This window comes from Elephantulus edwardii, unplaced genomic scaffold (genome assembly GCF_000299155.1).
Source record: "Elephantulus edwardii isolate Elephantulus edwardi_28Jun2011 unplaced genomic scaffold, EleEdw1.0 scaffold00416, whole genome shotgun sequence".
In the NCBI taxonomy this organism is placed as follows: Eukaryota; Metazoa; Chordata; class Mammalia; order Macroscelidea; family Macroscelididae; genus Elephantulus; species Elephantulus edwardii.
Window position 1 is genome coordinate 481,987 of NW_006400166.1, and position 14,256 is coordinate 496,242.

General features: G+C 42.1%; 2 protein-coding genes and 1 pseudogene across 2 annotated transcripts in view; 1 reads left to right on the forward strand and 2 right to left on the reverse strand.

Annotated features, from left to right (window-relative positions):
- Positions 1-5,664, reverse strand: part of CSRP2BP (CSRP2 binding protein) — a 33,037-nt gene extending 27,373 nt beyond the window's left edge. The window contains exons 1-3 of the mRNA XM_006902460.1: positions 5,406-5,664; positions 4,371-4,489; positions 351-472 (exon numbers count right to left, since the gene is read on the reverse strand). Coding sequence (XP_006902522.1) covers positions 351-472; positions 4,371-4,489; positions 5,406-5,664 — 500 coding nt within the window. The remainder of the gene's footprint in view (positions 1-350; positions 473-4,370; positions 4,490-5,405) is intronic.
- A 301-nt stretch (positions 5,665-5,965) lies between these two features.
- Positions 5,966-10,731, reverse strand: PET117 (PET117 homolog (S. cerevisiae)). Its single transcript, XM_006902464.1, has 2 exons — positions 10,636-10,731; positions 5,966-6,115 (listed from the first exon to the last, which is right to left on the reverse strand). Exons 1-2 carry the CDS (start codon positions 10,729-10,731, stop codon positions 5,966-5,968), a joined length of 246 nt encoding a protein of 81 aa, XP_006902526.1.
- A 1,421-nt stretch (positions 10,732-12,152) lies between these two features.
- On the forward strand, positions 12,153-13,763 carry LOC102870134 (annotated as a pseudogene).
- The last annotated feature ends 493 nt before the right edge of the window (positions 13,764-14,256 follow it).

A 14,256-nucleotide genomic window follows, 5' to 3' on the forward strand; every position in this document is an offset into this window, starting at 1 on the left:
ACAAACCAAATGGGTACTAATGTGCCTGGATGGTGTTAAGTGCTCTGAACAATGACAAAGATTTAAACAGTTACTATTTGCAAAGTTGTTACTTGTTGCATGATGCTGGTTCTGAGTGACAGCAACACATCCCCCCACCCCTACCCCAGCAGAAAAGTTTCTCAGGGTCTCCCAGAAAGGCAATTCAGGAAGAGCTTATAGGCCTGCCTTCCAAGGTATGCTTTGGGTACAGGTACTTTCAACTGTAAACTTTTAAGCTTGTGGCGACCTTAACTTGCCTTAAATCTTATATAATGCACTCTTTGTATCTTCTGTCAACTATAAGGTTAAAAAAAACCCCAACACATTACCTATTTCCCAGTAGAAAAGTCCAATGTTTTTCAATAAAAGCACAGATATCTTCTTTCCATCTAAAGTACCCTTGACGTCCACTTCCTTCCAGAGAAAGGTTGTACATTGCCAACATAACAACCTGAAACACAAACAAGACAGGCTGTGAACGTGGTGATTAGTGATGCCATTCCTCAGTGAAAAGACGTGCATTCTATTTTAATTACACGCAACTGTCTTTCTGTACTACATATGCAGAGTTGATAGATGATTAAAGCAGAGCTCCCTCTGGTGAAAAGCTGTAGTCCTAAACACTCCTCCTCCTCTGAAGGATTCTCTCATTCCCTATGCTACATTATCTAGAGCTAAGAAAATTTACTACCTCCTTTTTTTTGTTTGTTTAAAAAAACAAACAAACAGGTGGACACAGAGACGGCAACAAGGGGCTCAAGTATGTCAGAGATGATGAACATGGTCCAGGTTAGGGCAGGTTCCCGACTTTCATTAGCAGTGCTGCTGAGTCATACCTGACTCATCGGTACCTGATATAGTAACTTGTATGGTTTAGTCTAGTTATAAGAAATTGCATATATTAACTATCCGTGTACATATATGTACAAAGAAAATAGTTTCAAAGAAGTCATTAAAAATGTTCAAAGTGATTCTTTTTGGAGCAATGTGAAGAGGCAGTGAGAATGCTCCCCAATTGGCCAAAGCCTGGGTGCTGCTGCATCCCCAAGTCCAGCACCTGCATTCTGCTGCCATCATCACCATGCCCAAGAGAAAGGCAGAAGGGGATGCTAAGGGAGAAAAAGCCAAGGTGAAGGATGAGCCACAGGGGAGATCTGCAAGGTTTAAGGCTAAACCTGCCCCTCCAAAGCCAGAGCCTAAATCTAAAGAGGCCCCTGCACAGACAGGAAAGATGGGACCCAGCAAAGGGGCAGGCTGATGCTGGCAAGGACAGGAGTAACCCTGCATAAAATGGTAGATACCAAAGAGACCAGGCACAGAAAGCTGAAGGTGCTGCAGGCACCAAGTGAAGTGTGTGTGTGTTTGCTAACTGTGTACTTCTGGTGGCTGGACAGTTTGAAATACTATCAAGTTTTATAAAAATGCAGAATTTTGTTTTTGGGGAAGGGGCAAGTGTAGTAGGTCTCTGAAGCTAGACTGAGTGAATGAAAACACCTTTACCTTATAGTTTTGAGAGACTTGCTCTTGGTTTTCAGAAGGAAGGATTCTCTGATGTTGATGCTGGCAAACTTGGCACAAATGCCTTGTGGTGTGGAACAACAAAAACCTTTTTTTATATCCTCTTCTTTCTCTGCCTTCAGCATAGAATTGACTACCATAAATCCAGAGATCTTTTGGATCTGATTCCCCAAGAAACCATGTTGTCAGGCAATCTGGAACATTTTGGTGATGCCATCTGAGTAGTATTCCTCAAAAGAGCTGTGGTTCCTCTTTTTTTAAAAAAAGATTGTGGATCTTTAGATTGGTAACACTGCCATTTTTTTAAAATTTTTTTTATTTTTTTAAATTTTTTTTTTTAATTTTTGTTTTTTTAATTTTTGTTTCTTTTGTTAAACAACATGCTAAACATGAAATGTCAACCCTCACTCTAAATTTTCTCTGCTGAGACATCAAATGAAGTTTCCACTGGGTTTTATAGAGGCTTTCTGATTTTGACAGTCCACTGAAGGAGGGAGTTTGAAAGTTGTTGTACACTGTTAATGACTGTTTGCCTACGTTTTGCCTGAAATAAAATGATTGTTTATGAAAAGTATTTTTAATAAAGCTGGATATAGTTTGGCTTGGTGAGGGAAAAGTGATTATTTCTGGCCTTTTCTCCTTTCGATGAGTCAAGTCTGTCCTTTTGGGGATGTAACTTCCTGATAAATCTATCATAACTATTTACCCTTAAAAAAATAAGTGATTATTTCCTTGATAGTGGAATTTCAAGAGCTTTTTACTTCCTCCTATGCTTTTTTCTGTTGAGGGAGCTCTGGTGGTTTAGTGGCAAGCTACACTGCAATCCCAGAGAAATGTGGCTCAAATCCACCAGATGCTCTGCTGGAGAAGGAGGGGCAATCTCCTCCTGTACCAGTCAGATTCGATTTGACGGTACACGCACAAAAGAAAAAAAAAAAGGTAAAACTGAGTCTAGGGTATCCTGGAGCCTCTGAGGGGTCCTGAAGGCCAGGTTATAAAGGGGCCTTATTCACCATCCAATCCAATGTCAATGAAGAAAATGTTCCAGAGCTAAAATATGTCAGAGGAGAAGGTGTCTAATATTATTTTCAGCCCTGAAATTCTCAGTGTTTGTGTCTGCCCTCAACAAAGTTTAAGGAAATACATATGCAGGAAAAGTACTTGGTGAAGAATTGTGTATTAATCAGAAATTGCTAAAAACTAAATAACCAGTTTTTCTGCATTTGATCTCAAATGTTTGAGCAATTTTTGCTTAATGAGTATGTAATGAATGTTTCCAATTCTACCAACCTAATCCAAGCCAACTATTCCCCAAACAATACCTTTTTACAGATCTCTGGGCTGTATTTTTTGTTTCCTCTTTATATTAACATATATATGAAAAAGGCATCATTATATATAAAAGCTGTATAAATGTACAAGCCTTTAATACAAGAAAAGTAAAATTATATTCAGTTTTATATTCACTCATTAAAATTGAAGCCATCAAATATAACTCTATTTTTCAATTAATATCAGAGAATTTTACGAAGAATTCCTTTCTATATATATTAAATCGGCAATTCTTGTAATAGAAACTAGATCTTTTCTTAACTCTGTTGCCTAACTGGAACTCATAGTTGACCCTCCAGTGAGTTTTCAATGGCTACAAATCGCATAGGAAAATACGTTTTTCTTTTCCTGTGGAGACACTGGTGGATTTGAACTGCCAGGGAGGAGGAACCTTTGGGTCAGGAGCTTAACTCCCTATAGACATAATAGTAGAGAACTAGAGCTGTCATACAGAAGTGTGTGGTTCTAAAGAGGGGAGCTCTTGTGGTCTATGGGGTAGAGTTGTACTATAAACCCACAGGTGGGAGGTCAGAAGCCACCACAGGAGAAACATGGGCAACTTCTGGAGGGAGGCACAGCATCGGAAACACACTGGAAGGTGAACTATGAGTTGGCTCTGGTCGACGGCAGTGAGCTTTTTGGAAGGGACAGAAATTTTTTTCATAGTTTAGAAGATCAGAAGTCTGAACTCGGGATGCAGCTCTGGAGAAGGGTCTTCCTTGTCTACTGCCAGCAAAATGGGCTTGCTGACACACCCATCTCTAGTATCTATATTCCTCTTATCTTTTGTGTGTTTTTGTACTCTACTCGTTATAACTAAAAACAAGCGACCCTAGGATGTCATGACATCATCACTATTGTTACATATAAACAGACAGAATCTTGCCCTATCCAACAATTTCCTCGAAATCCCCGACCTGCTCCACCTCAGTGTTGCAGTCACTGAGTCAATCCAAAAAGGATCACACCTACAGGTACAGGGGTCAGGAATTCAAAACATATGAGAGAGTGGGAGGCAAGGGGAGAACACAATGCGATCTGTAACACCCCTGTCAAGAAAAGAGCCATGTTCCCCCCAATACACATATGCAATGATCCCTCCTGATCTGATAAACTAATCAGCTATGAAAAGTATTGAGGAGGAAACACAACATTCCTTAAGCCCATCACAGCCCAACTCCAAAACGAGGAGGGTAGTCTGATAGGACTCTCAGTCTTTCAGCATCAAATCTCCCTGACACATGGGACCTCCAGGGAATGTGTGGCCTATGGATATTGCAGGAAACAAGAACTTTCTGTCACATCACAAAGAGAGGGCCTTCCACTAGAGCTGGCACCCTCAATTTGGACTTCTAGCCTCCTGGACTGTAAGAGAACTTGTTAAAGTCATCCACCTGTAGTAGTGATGCTATAAGAGAACTAAGACAATCCTTCAAAAGAATACAGTCTTGAAACAGTTATCCAAAGATGTGGATTCTAGCAAAGGGCTTTTTACTCACTTGCTGCCATGTCAGTTTCAGCCTTTCGTACTGCTCTTTACCATCTCCTGAACAATCGGAACAAGTCAACCTAAAGAAGTTATCACCCTTTAGGTAACTGATCGGCTCTCTCAGCTGACCTAGAGGAAAACCAGTCACATCATAGGTGAATCTGGAAAGCAGTAGCAAATATTTAATCATTTCTATCCACCAGATTCCCCGTTTCCCCACGCTGTGCTTAGTCATCCAAATCAAGATAGCAAATGGGGAGATTTGTATTCTTCTAGCATCAAGTGCAAGAATATGAATTAATCTGATGTTTCTTAGCTTTATGATACTGCAAATCCAGGAATTATTATTAATTGCTCTCACTGGACTTTTCAACTGTTACCTTCCAGATTCCTGGATACTAGGGAATATTCTGTAGAAAGCTGCAATGCGAACCCCAAAGCAGCATATGTCAGACAGTTAGAATCTACAAGCGGCCTGAGAGGGCAATCTTCTCCCAGGCAATTTACAGCCTCCCAGAAACCTGCTGGACGGTTAGCTTTGAGTCAGTTTTGACTGGACAGTGAGTGATAGGTTAGTCTTTTTACATATTCTTTTCAAAAGTATCTAAGCTAAGCACTGGCCAAGAACTGGGAACATAATGCACAAAACATCCTACTCTCTCGCTGACAAATTTTGAGGACTATGGCTCCAGCAGGTCATCACAACAGTGATTCTCCATCCCCAACCACCATCAGTTAACCAAGCAGTTGTTTTTCTTTCTAATATGTTTTTTCTTTCTAATAATATCTGGCCACCCTAGATGAAGTGACTATCTCTGGGAACAGAATATGGGTCTCGACTCACAGCTGACCCCTGTGATATGGGCTGGCAGTAAGTTTTACTGGTATAATTTTTTCTATCCTTTATCTAAATTTATGGTTGTAAACTAAATAATAATGTTACTTAATTTAGATCCATTTTATACTCAACTTTCTTTCACACATTAAAGAGGGAAAAAGCCTTACTTAGGAATCAACAAGAAAAAAGATTTAGGGCATTCCTTACTGGCTGGAATCCACTTCTGACACTTGTCACAGAAATAGGACAGCTGTTCCTCCATCCAGGACATGTCTCCTTCATCACTATTGAGGGAATCCCCACTTTGGTCATGTGATAAGTCCACTGAAGCCTGGTCCTCTGACTCGACAATCAGAAGCGTCTCCCCCTCCACTTCACCTTCCTCCAGTCCTTCTGAGGTAGATGTTCTTGTGGCTTCATCATCATGTCGACTTATTAAACCACCCAGGTGGATATTACTATCCATCCCTTCTTACCAGTCCAGAAAGGCTTCAGTAATAATCCAAGCTCTGGACACCAAGTTTAAAGGTGCTTCTATTAAAATCACACAAACAGAAACCCGTTAGTAGAACATCTACCCACAGATATGATGGGACTTTATATAAACAGTAACTTACTACATGGTCCACTGTTTTTTGATATGATAAAATTTTCAAAAAGATGATGACTGAAAAAAGATGTGAGATGTCACAAAGTTATTCATCATCTGAATATATCACACACAGAGAGCACAATATGTTCCATAAATAATTCATATTCATTTTAAGTCATGGTTTTTGAGGTCCTTTTGTCAATAACATCTTCTCTCTTTCAGCTTCAAGTTGTTCAGTCAAAATAATCTGTTCTCCCAAAAGACGGATGTTTTCTTTTTTCCGATTCTGTCTCTCAATGTCTCTGATCACTCCTTCACGAAGTCTCTAAAATAAAAAAGGCTTTCAGTAACACTCTGAACAGTTGGTTCCCAATGTTTACCATCCCAATCCATCGTAATATTATTATGAAAATATACTCAAAATACTAAAATTTTAAATATGAAGAACAAATTTTAACATTCTTTACAAATGTAAAATGTAATGTTGCTGCTGAATGACTTCAAGTCGAGCACAATTCATAGTAACCCTACGAATAAAAGGCTTGAAGCCCCTTGACAACTATAAACATTTATCAAAGTTCTTAGAGTATCCAAAAGCATGTTGTTTAGGAAGTGGATACCACTCTTGCTTCAAAAAAAAATGTAATGAATCATCAAATTATTTTGGAATATGGTAACAACTATGTGACTAGTGAAACTACTTCTTACCATATCCTAAGAAATGCGAACATATAGTACAGAAATAGGAAATAATGATTAAGAAAAAAATGGCATTCTGCTAAAATTTAAAAGACATTTAATTAATACTTGACTAAAATTATCACAGTAACTCTATGGGACACTTTTCTATTAGCACTTCTACTACCTGAATAGAAAACAAGAAAAAAAATTACTAAAATCTGAACTCTAAGAAGTCAACAGAGTAAAGAACTTGGTTTCTTCTAGTATACAAAGGCAGAAAGCAAATATTATATTAAAATTACCAGAGGAATTAGATGGTGCCTTGCTACTGTGCTTACCTACTCTGAAAGGGAACACAACTGAAATCTGACAGATTGAGGGGGGAAATGTCAAAGAAAATGCAAAGTTGTGATGAAGGCCAAGCTTACTAGTTGGATGGAAATTGGTTAAAATCCCTTAGACCACAGCACACAGCTCAACTTTCAGTCACAGAAAGGCAAGCCAGTAAGAGGAACAAAAACACCAAGAAGGAAGGCACTCCTTAGAATCACCAACCATAGAAGACGCAAGGAGCCATGCTTACCCCAGATCAATGTTCTCAAAAGGCATAAGAGTGTAAGAAAGAATGGTGAGCAGAAACAGGGAGGAAGGGAGATGAAGACTTGTAACCAATGTCACAAAACAGAATGTGGATGAACTGTTAAATGCAAGATCAATTCACTCTGAAGCTTTCATTCAAACCACAATAAAAAGTTAAATTCTTATATATATAAATTAAAAAAAAGAAACAAATAACACACACATATACGTTTGTTGTTGCTGTTGTTAAGTGCTGTCAAGTTAACTATGCCCCATAGCCAGCCTATGAACAATGGATCTGAACTCTACCCTACCCTGTGCCATTCTCATCATCTCTGTCTGACATACTGGAGCCCACCATTACAGTCACTTTCATTACATCTTGTTGATCTTTCCCTTCCTTCCCTGACCCTCCAGCTTTTCAAGCACGATGTCTTTTTCCAAGGACTAGTACCTCCTAAAAACATGCCCAAAGTATATAAGATAAAGTTTATAAAATTTCTTATTGATTATATAAGAGAAAGAAGAGGGAAAGCTAATTTTATCCAAGGGAAAAATAAAAACCACCATAAATGGTGGTTACCTTAATAAGCACTTAAAAGACAGAAAATTCCAGAATGTGAATTTGGCCTCAAAGATGAGCTTTTCAAAACATCAACTCAGTCATGATCAACAACTAACACAAAATATAGTTTTTAAATTCCAAGTAACTTTAATAGTGGTCTCGTGAGGTAAAACTAAGTAGGGGCGGAGCTGAAGTTGTAACTTGAAAAATTTTTTAATCCTTTTTAACAGTTCAACAAGTACTGACTTACCTAAGGGCTATAATTCTGAATTATGGGAGAAATGAGAAATTTAGAAGTCTTGAGAACAGTTATTCATCTAAACCTTCTACCCCTGAATAATCTTTGAGATAAGAAGTAGAGCGAGCCCCTTTCTCCAGCCTTCCTCATACACGCCTTGACATGTCCACAGCCACCAGAAATTCCGTCACCTAGAATCACGTGTTGCACAAGAGCCTTGGAGGGCCTGTTCTTTTCTCTGAGACTTTGCTTGTGGCTTATGGTCTAGATTTCCAGCCTGTTTGTGCTGGAGTGTATGCTGACTGCCTCATGGATTCTTCCCCTGGACCTCCAACTCCTTTAAATACCAAACCAAACCCCCAGGTGCCTGGAAAGAATTGGCATGTTTGTCAGAGAACGGCAGCCAAGAGGCTTCTCAACAACCTCACCGAGGCACATCTTCAGATCTTTCTTCCGAGGTGCCGCTGAACTCCGGACCTGTGTGTTTGAACAATCTGTGTTCACTGTGAGAATTAAAGAGGATTCTCAGTAAGTGGCCTGGCGTCTTGCAGACAATGAAGGAACAGAAAACAGTATTCATTACTGTATTTCTTGTTGACATTTCAGATACACCCACCTGGTGGCACCTTACTAAGACCTAAAGTTCATGATGAATGTGAAATAAACATAGGTTATTCTGGTCATTTCTCTCAATACCTCTCAAGTGGGATTCTAAATAGTTCTGCTCTTCTAAGTAGAAAACAAAATCATGCAATTAAAAATGATGAAAACTTGAAGTATTTAAAAAAAATACTCCAAGACGATAGCCTTCAATATAGATTTACAACTCAGCATCAAGAAAAAAAAAAAAACAAACCCAACACATCCTCACAACTGTATCAATAAGCAACATCCTGATAGATGAAAAGATTGATGGTATCAATGATTTTACCTTACTCCGTTCTACAACCAACAACGAAGCTGTATGTATTCATGAAATCAAGACATGCTGCACTGGGAAAATCTGCTATCAAAGACATCTAAAAAGTGCTGAAGGACAAGAGTTTAAAGACTAAGGTGTGACTGAACTAAACTACAGTATTTTCAACTGCTTCCAGGAATACATTTGAAAGTTGGACAATGCATACGGGTGATCAAAGAAGAATCAATGTCTTTGAACTGAGGTGTTAGAGAAGAGTACTAAATATCCCATGGACTGCCAAAAGAACAAACAGATCTTGGAGAAGTGCAACCAGGGTGTTCCTTAGTGTTAAGGAAGGTGGTCTCACACACTTGCAGAATGTTGTCAAGAGATACTAGTCCTTGGAAAAAGAGATGCTTGAAAAAGTGTAAGGTCATCGAAAGAGGGAAAGACCCTAAATGAGATCATTAAAACAGTGACTGCAACAATGGGCTTGAGCATGGGATTTTGTAGGGCTAGCATAGGAAAAAAGACAAGGTTTCAATTTGTTATTTATAAGGTTGCTACGAGTTGTTACAGTCACCTCAACAGCACAAGACAACACTGTAGCATTAAGGATGTGCCACATCCTTGAAGTACTTATTAGTTCATTCTGCTCCAGATGAACAGCCAGATCCCTGGAACCTAGCACTAGTCCCAAGGTCAACAGTGAACACATGAATTCAGAAGACTCTCTCTAGTAATTATTCCTACAAACTGATAGTGATTCTCAACAAAGGATGCACGTTAGCAGCTCTTGGGTCCCTTCTAAAATGTAACTAGGCCAGGTTCCCACCCTCCTAGTGATTCTCAGTTGTTACGGGACAAGGTGGGGTTCAAGCCAGAAACATCTGATGTGTAGGCAGAAGCATGCTGCCCAGGTACTGACTTCGTTGATCTCAGGAGGATATCTGACATACTTGCATCCCCTGCTCTATTTTATCTTGTATTTTCCAAGGTTCACCATCTCCTTTTCTTTCTCAGAAAGGGAAGTACTCTGATCTTCACCTCTCCAAATCTCTTCCTTGTCCTTTCATCAGTAAGCATCTTACTTTAAAAAGACTTTATTAGTTCCGTCTTCTCCTTGAATTCGAGATCAATATCACAGAACAAAAATCCAATGTGCTTCTTCTCTGTAAATCCAACACGCAACACAGCCATACAGGGCAGGCACTCAGAGAAGACTGTTTACATCTGATTTCATCACTTCCACCCTTGGAAAACAGACAGTGCCCCAATACCTGTCCAGGTGTTATTTGAAGCTTGCCCACTCCCCAGTGGTGGGCCCTAACACATAACATTCACCAATGCGTGAATTACACAGACTCTGGAACGGCCTTATTTTATCGCTGCACTTCCAAAATGTCGAGTTTTACCAAAGCCACAAACTAGAGACCAGTTATCTCCATTGTCCCCAGAACCTACAGCGAGCTTCTACGATCCAGTGCCTCTTAAAACAAATTGAGTTTAACAAATTACCTAGGCTACAAGTGGGTGGGAGAGGAAGTCTCGTGTATCACAGAGTAAAATTAATAGCATTTAAACACATCAGCTTTATCCCAGTACTGAGTTGGGGTAGAGACCCGGGCAACTTGCAAACACACAGCAAGAAGGGCCCTCTCCACCCCGTACTTTCACCGTAGATGGGCTTGAAAAACAAGTCTGCTCTCCCCATTTCCGCGATCGGGGCACACGAATTTCTGTACAAAGGACTGATGATCCTGGCGGAGGTCACCCTGAGCTTCAAGGCACACAGGGCCAAGGTGGTGTGTGCGGCGTGGACCGGGTGTGATGAGCGACACTAGGAGCGAGAAGCCCGCGGAGAACGCGCATGGTATCCACCTGCTGGTCCTGCCGCTGCCTCAGATGCACGCCTGCCACGGTGGCTGCAGTCAGCAGGATCGACAGTCCCAGAACAGCCTTGGCGCTCCGCGACATGCCTACGCCAGCACCGCGCGTCTACCAGCGCCGGAAGTACCCGCAGCGCCCCACGCGTCACCGCCGGGGCCAGGCGCGACTGCTCGAGCCCAGAGCCCGCCGGCGTCAGGCGCGAGCAGTCGAGAGCCGAGCGCTGCCAAAGCGCGACTTCCGGAATCAGCGGGGTGGGCGCGCTCGACTTCCGGGAGGCATTCTAAGGTCTGGACATCACTGTAGTTCTGCTGAATGCAGCGGTGTCGGGACACTCCACTACTCCCTGTAGGGTCACCCTCATCATGGGGAAGTCTCAGGATGGAGCCTAGACCCTAGCCCTTCGGCGAGAGTACGGGGCTGGGCCCACCGGGGCGCCTGCTGCCCTTCTCCCATCCCTTGGCTTCTTTCTGAGCGTTGGACTGACTCCGATTCTTTGCTGCGTACGGGTTGTCACGTAAATGTCACTTGGTTTCTTTGGCAGGAGAGGTGCGACAAGAAGATCAGTTGCTTTATTTGGCAGCTCCAAAAGGTCGAGGTGGAAGTCTCTGTGGGGTGTTTGTTTCAGGACCTAGAATTAAACGTAGATAGCCACCTGTACTCATCTTGCAGTCACCTGTTCTCATCTTGCATTTGTGGTGTGTGTGGTCAGGCTCTGGTTTGCTATCTCACCTTATGTAAAGCGCTGGGTCATGAGTAAGGAGCTCTGCTGGTGCAGAGTTCAAGCATTGCGCGTTTAACAAAAAAAACAACAAAAAAAGCAGTCACTCTACAGAAGGAAGGCAGTCAGCTTCCTTAAAAATCATGCATGAACAATAGAATACTATGCTGCATTGAAAAACAAGGAACTCATGCGATATTATTCAAAATGGATGACCCTGGAGGACATTATGCTGAGTGAAGTATCTCAGTCACAAAGGGACAAATGCTATATGGTGCCACTGTTGTAGAATGAGGCTGGCATTGGGGTGGGGGTAAGACTGAGAAAAACTGGATGAAATATGTTTACGGCATTGAAGTCTATGGGGGAGAGAATAGTCTAAAAGTATTATATTTTAGGGCATTATTTTTATCGTAGGAGTATGCAATGAGGGTTGCAGAGTGGATTATATTTGGGGGTAGGGGGTGGAGTTTGGGGAGGTGCGGGGGGGATTGTGTACCAATGAGGGAGTTTTTCTTTTGCTTTTCAAGGAGAGGAGCAAATGGGGGGGAGGGGGGTACAACAATGAATGAATGGAATCCCAAAATCTCTGTAGATGTTCATTGAAATGAAAAATAAACAACCTAAATTAAAAAAAAATAAATAAAAACACGCATGAGAGTGCAACAATGAATGAATGAAAACCCCAAATCTCTGTAAATGTTCATTCAAACTAATAAAATTTAATAATAATTAAAAAAAAATCATGCATGAGGGCTGCCGCTGCCGAATCTGAGCGAGTGGAGCCGCCATGGAGATCATGGCGAGCCCAGGGAAAGACAATTTTAGAATGAAGAGCTGTAAGAACAATGCCCTAAACCCTGAGGAAATGAGGCGAAGAAGAGGGGAAGAGGGCATTCAGCTCCGGAAGCAGAAGCGAGAGCAACAACTTTTTAAACGGAGAAATGTTGAACTGATTAATGAAGAAGCCGCTATGTTCGACAGTCTCCTTATGGACTCCTACGTGAGCTCTACCACTGGGGAGGGTGTGATTACAAGAGAGATGGTGAAGATGCTTTTTTCTGATGATTCTGACCTGCAATTAGCAACCACACAGACATTCCGGAAATTTCTTTCCAAAGAACCTAGTCCCCCAATAGATAAGTGATCAACACTTCAGGAGTGGTGGATAAGTTTGAGGAGTTTCTGAAGAGGAATGGGAATTGTACATTACAGTTTGAAGCTGCCTGGGCCCTAACGAGCATTGCCTGTGGTACCTATCAATAGACCAAAATTGTGATTGATGCCGGGGCTGTCCCCATTTTCATAGAACTGCTTAACTCAGACTTTGAGGATGTGCAGGAACAGGCAATCTGAGCACTGGGAAACATAGCTGGAGACAGCTCCATTTGCCGAGATTACGTCTTGAACTGCTCTATCCTTAATCCTTTGCTCACACTTCTTACCAAGTCCACACGACTGACAATGACACGGAATGCTGTCTGGACTCTATCAAACCTCTGCCGGGGGAAGAATCCACCCCCAGATTTTCCAAAGGTCTCTCCTTGTTTGCCCGTGCTGCCTTTGCCTACTCTTCAGCAGTGACTCAGACTTGCTGTCAGATGCTTGCTGGCCCTCTCTTATCTGCCTGATGGCCCCAATGAGAAGATTCAAGCAGTCATAGACTCTGGAGTTTGCCGGAGATTGGGAGAGCTTCTGATGCATAACGATTACAAAGTGGCTTTTCCTGCTCTGCGGGCTGTTGGTAACATTGTCACTGGAGATGACATCCAGACCCAGGTCATTCTTAATTGTTTCACCCTCCCTTGCCACCTTCACTTGCTGAGCAGTCCCAAGGAATCAATCTGGAAGGAAGCTTGCTGGACCATTTCAAACATCTCTGCTGGCAACAGGGCTCAAATACAGGCTGTCATAGATACAAATATCTTCCCTGTGTTGATTGAAATCCTTCAGAAAGCAGAGTTCCATACAAGGAAAGAAGCAACTTGGTTCATCACTAATGCCACATCAAGAGGAACACCTGAGCAGATAAGATACCTGGGCTCATTGGACTGTATCAAACCCCTATGTGACTTGCTGACTATGATGGATTAAAAAATTGTACAAGTAGCGCTCCATGGACTAGAGAACATACTTAGGCTTGGCGAGCAAGCAGGCAGGCGCAGTGGCTGTGGGGTCAACCCCTACTGTGGCCTCATTGAGGAAGCTTATGTCTTAGATAAAAATTGAGTTTCTCCATAGTCATGAGAACCAGGAAATCTACAAGAAGGCCTTTGACCTCATTGAGCACTACTTTGGTGTAGAAGATGATGACAGCAGTCTGGCTCCTCAAGTGAATGAAACGCAACAGCAGTTCATCTTTCAGCAGCCTGAGTTTCCCATGGAGGGCTTCCAGCTATAAGGTCTGCCTCCGAGGAGGGGAGGGGATGGGAAGCACCACCAGCCAGCGGAAAAGCAGCCCTCTGGTGTGCGGAGGGAACCATCGCACCACCATCAGCTACCACACACCTCTGCTGCCCTGGAGACTGTGCTCTTGACCTGCTCCACCCTCTTCCCTAGAGGGACCACCCTCTGGACAGAACCATCTGAGGCTCACATTTGGGTTTTGTGACGAGAAGGGATATGTTGGGTTTTCCCTCTTTACACTATATTTTGGCAGCATACATGTCTTTAATCCAGGAGCCCAGGGGTAGACAAAGGAGGGCGGAGGTAATTTTTGCACCTTTTTTTAAAAACAAAAACTAACACACCTTTTTCCACCCTTTTGTGGTGACTTCCTTCCCTTTTATTTTTCTTCATCCTTCCCAGTCCTCTGCCCTGATGTGTGTAACTCTTATCTTGGGTTACTTGAGCAGATGGAATATTCACCAGAGGTAGGGGGTGGGAGGGGAGGG

Coding starts and splice junctions, on each gene's coding strand:
- PET117 (XM_006902464.1), bottom strand. CDS start 10,731: ATGTCGCGGAGCGCCAAGGCTGTTCTGGGACTGTCGATCCTGCTGACT. Junction 6,116..10,635: donor GGCAGCGGCAGGACCAGCAG/GTGGATACCATG, acceptor TTTTTATTTTAG/AGACTTCGTGAAGGAGTGAT.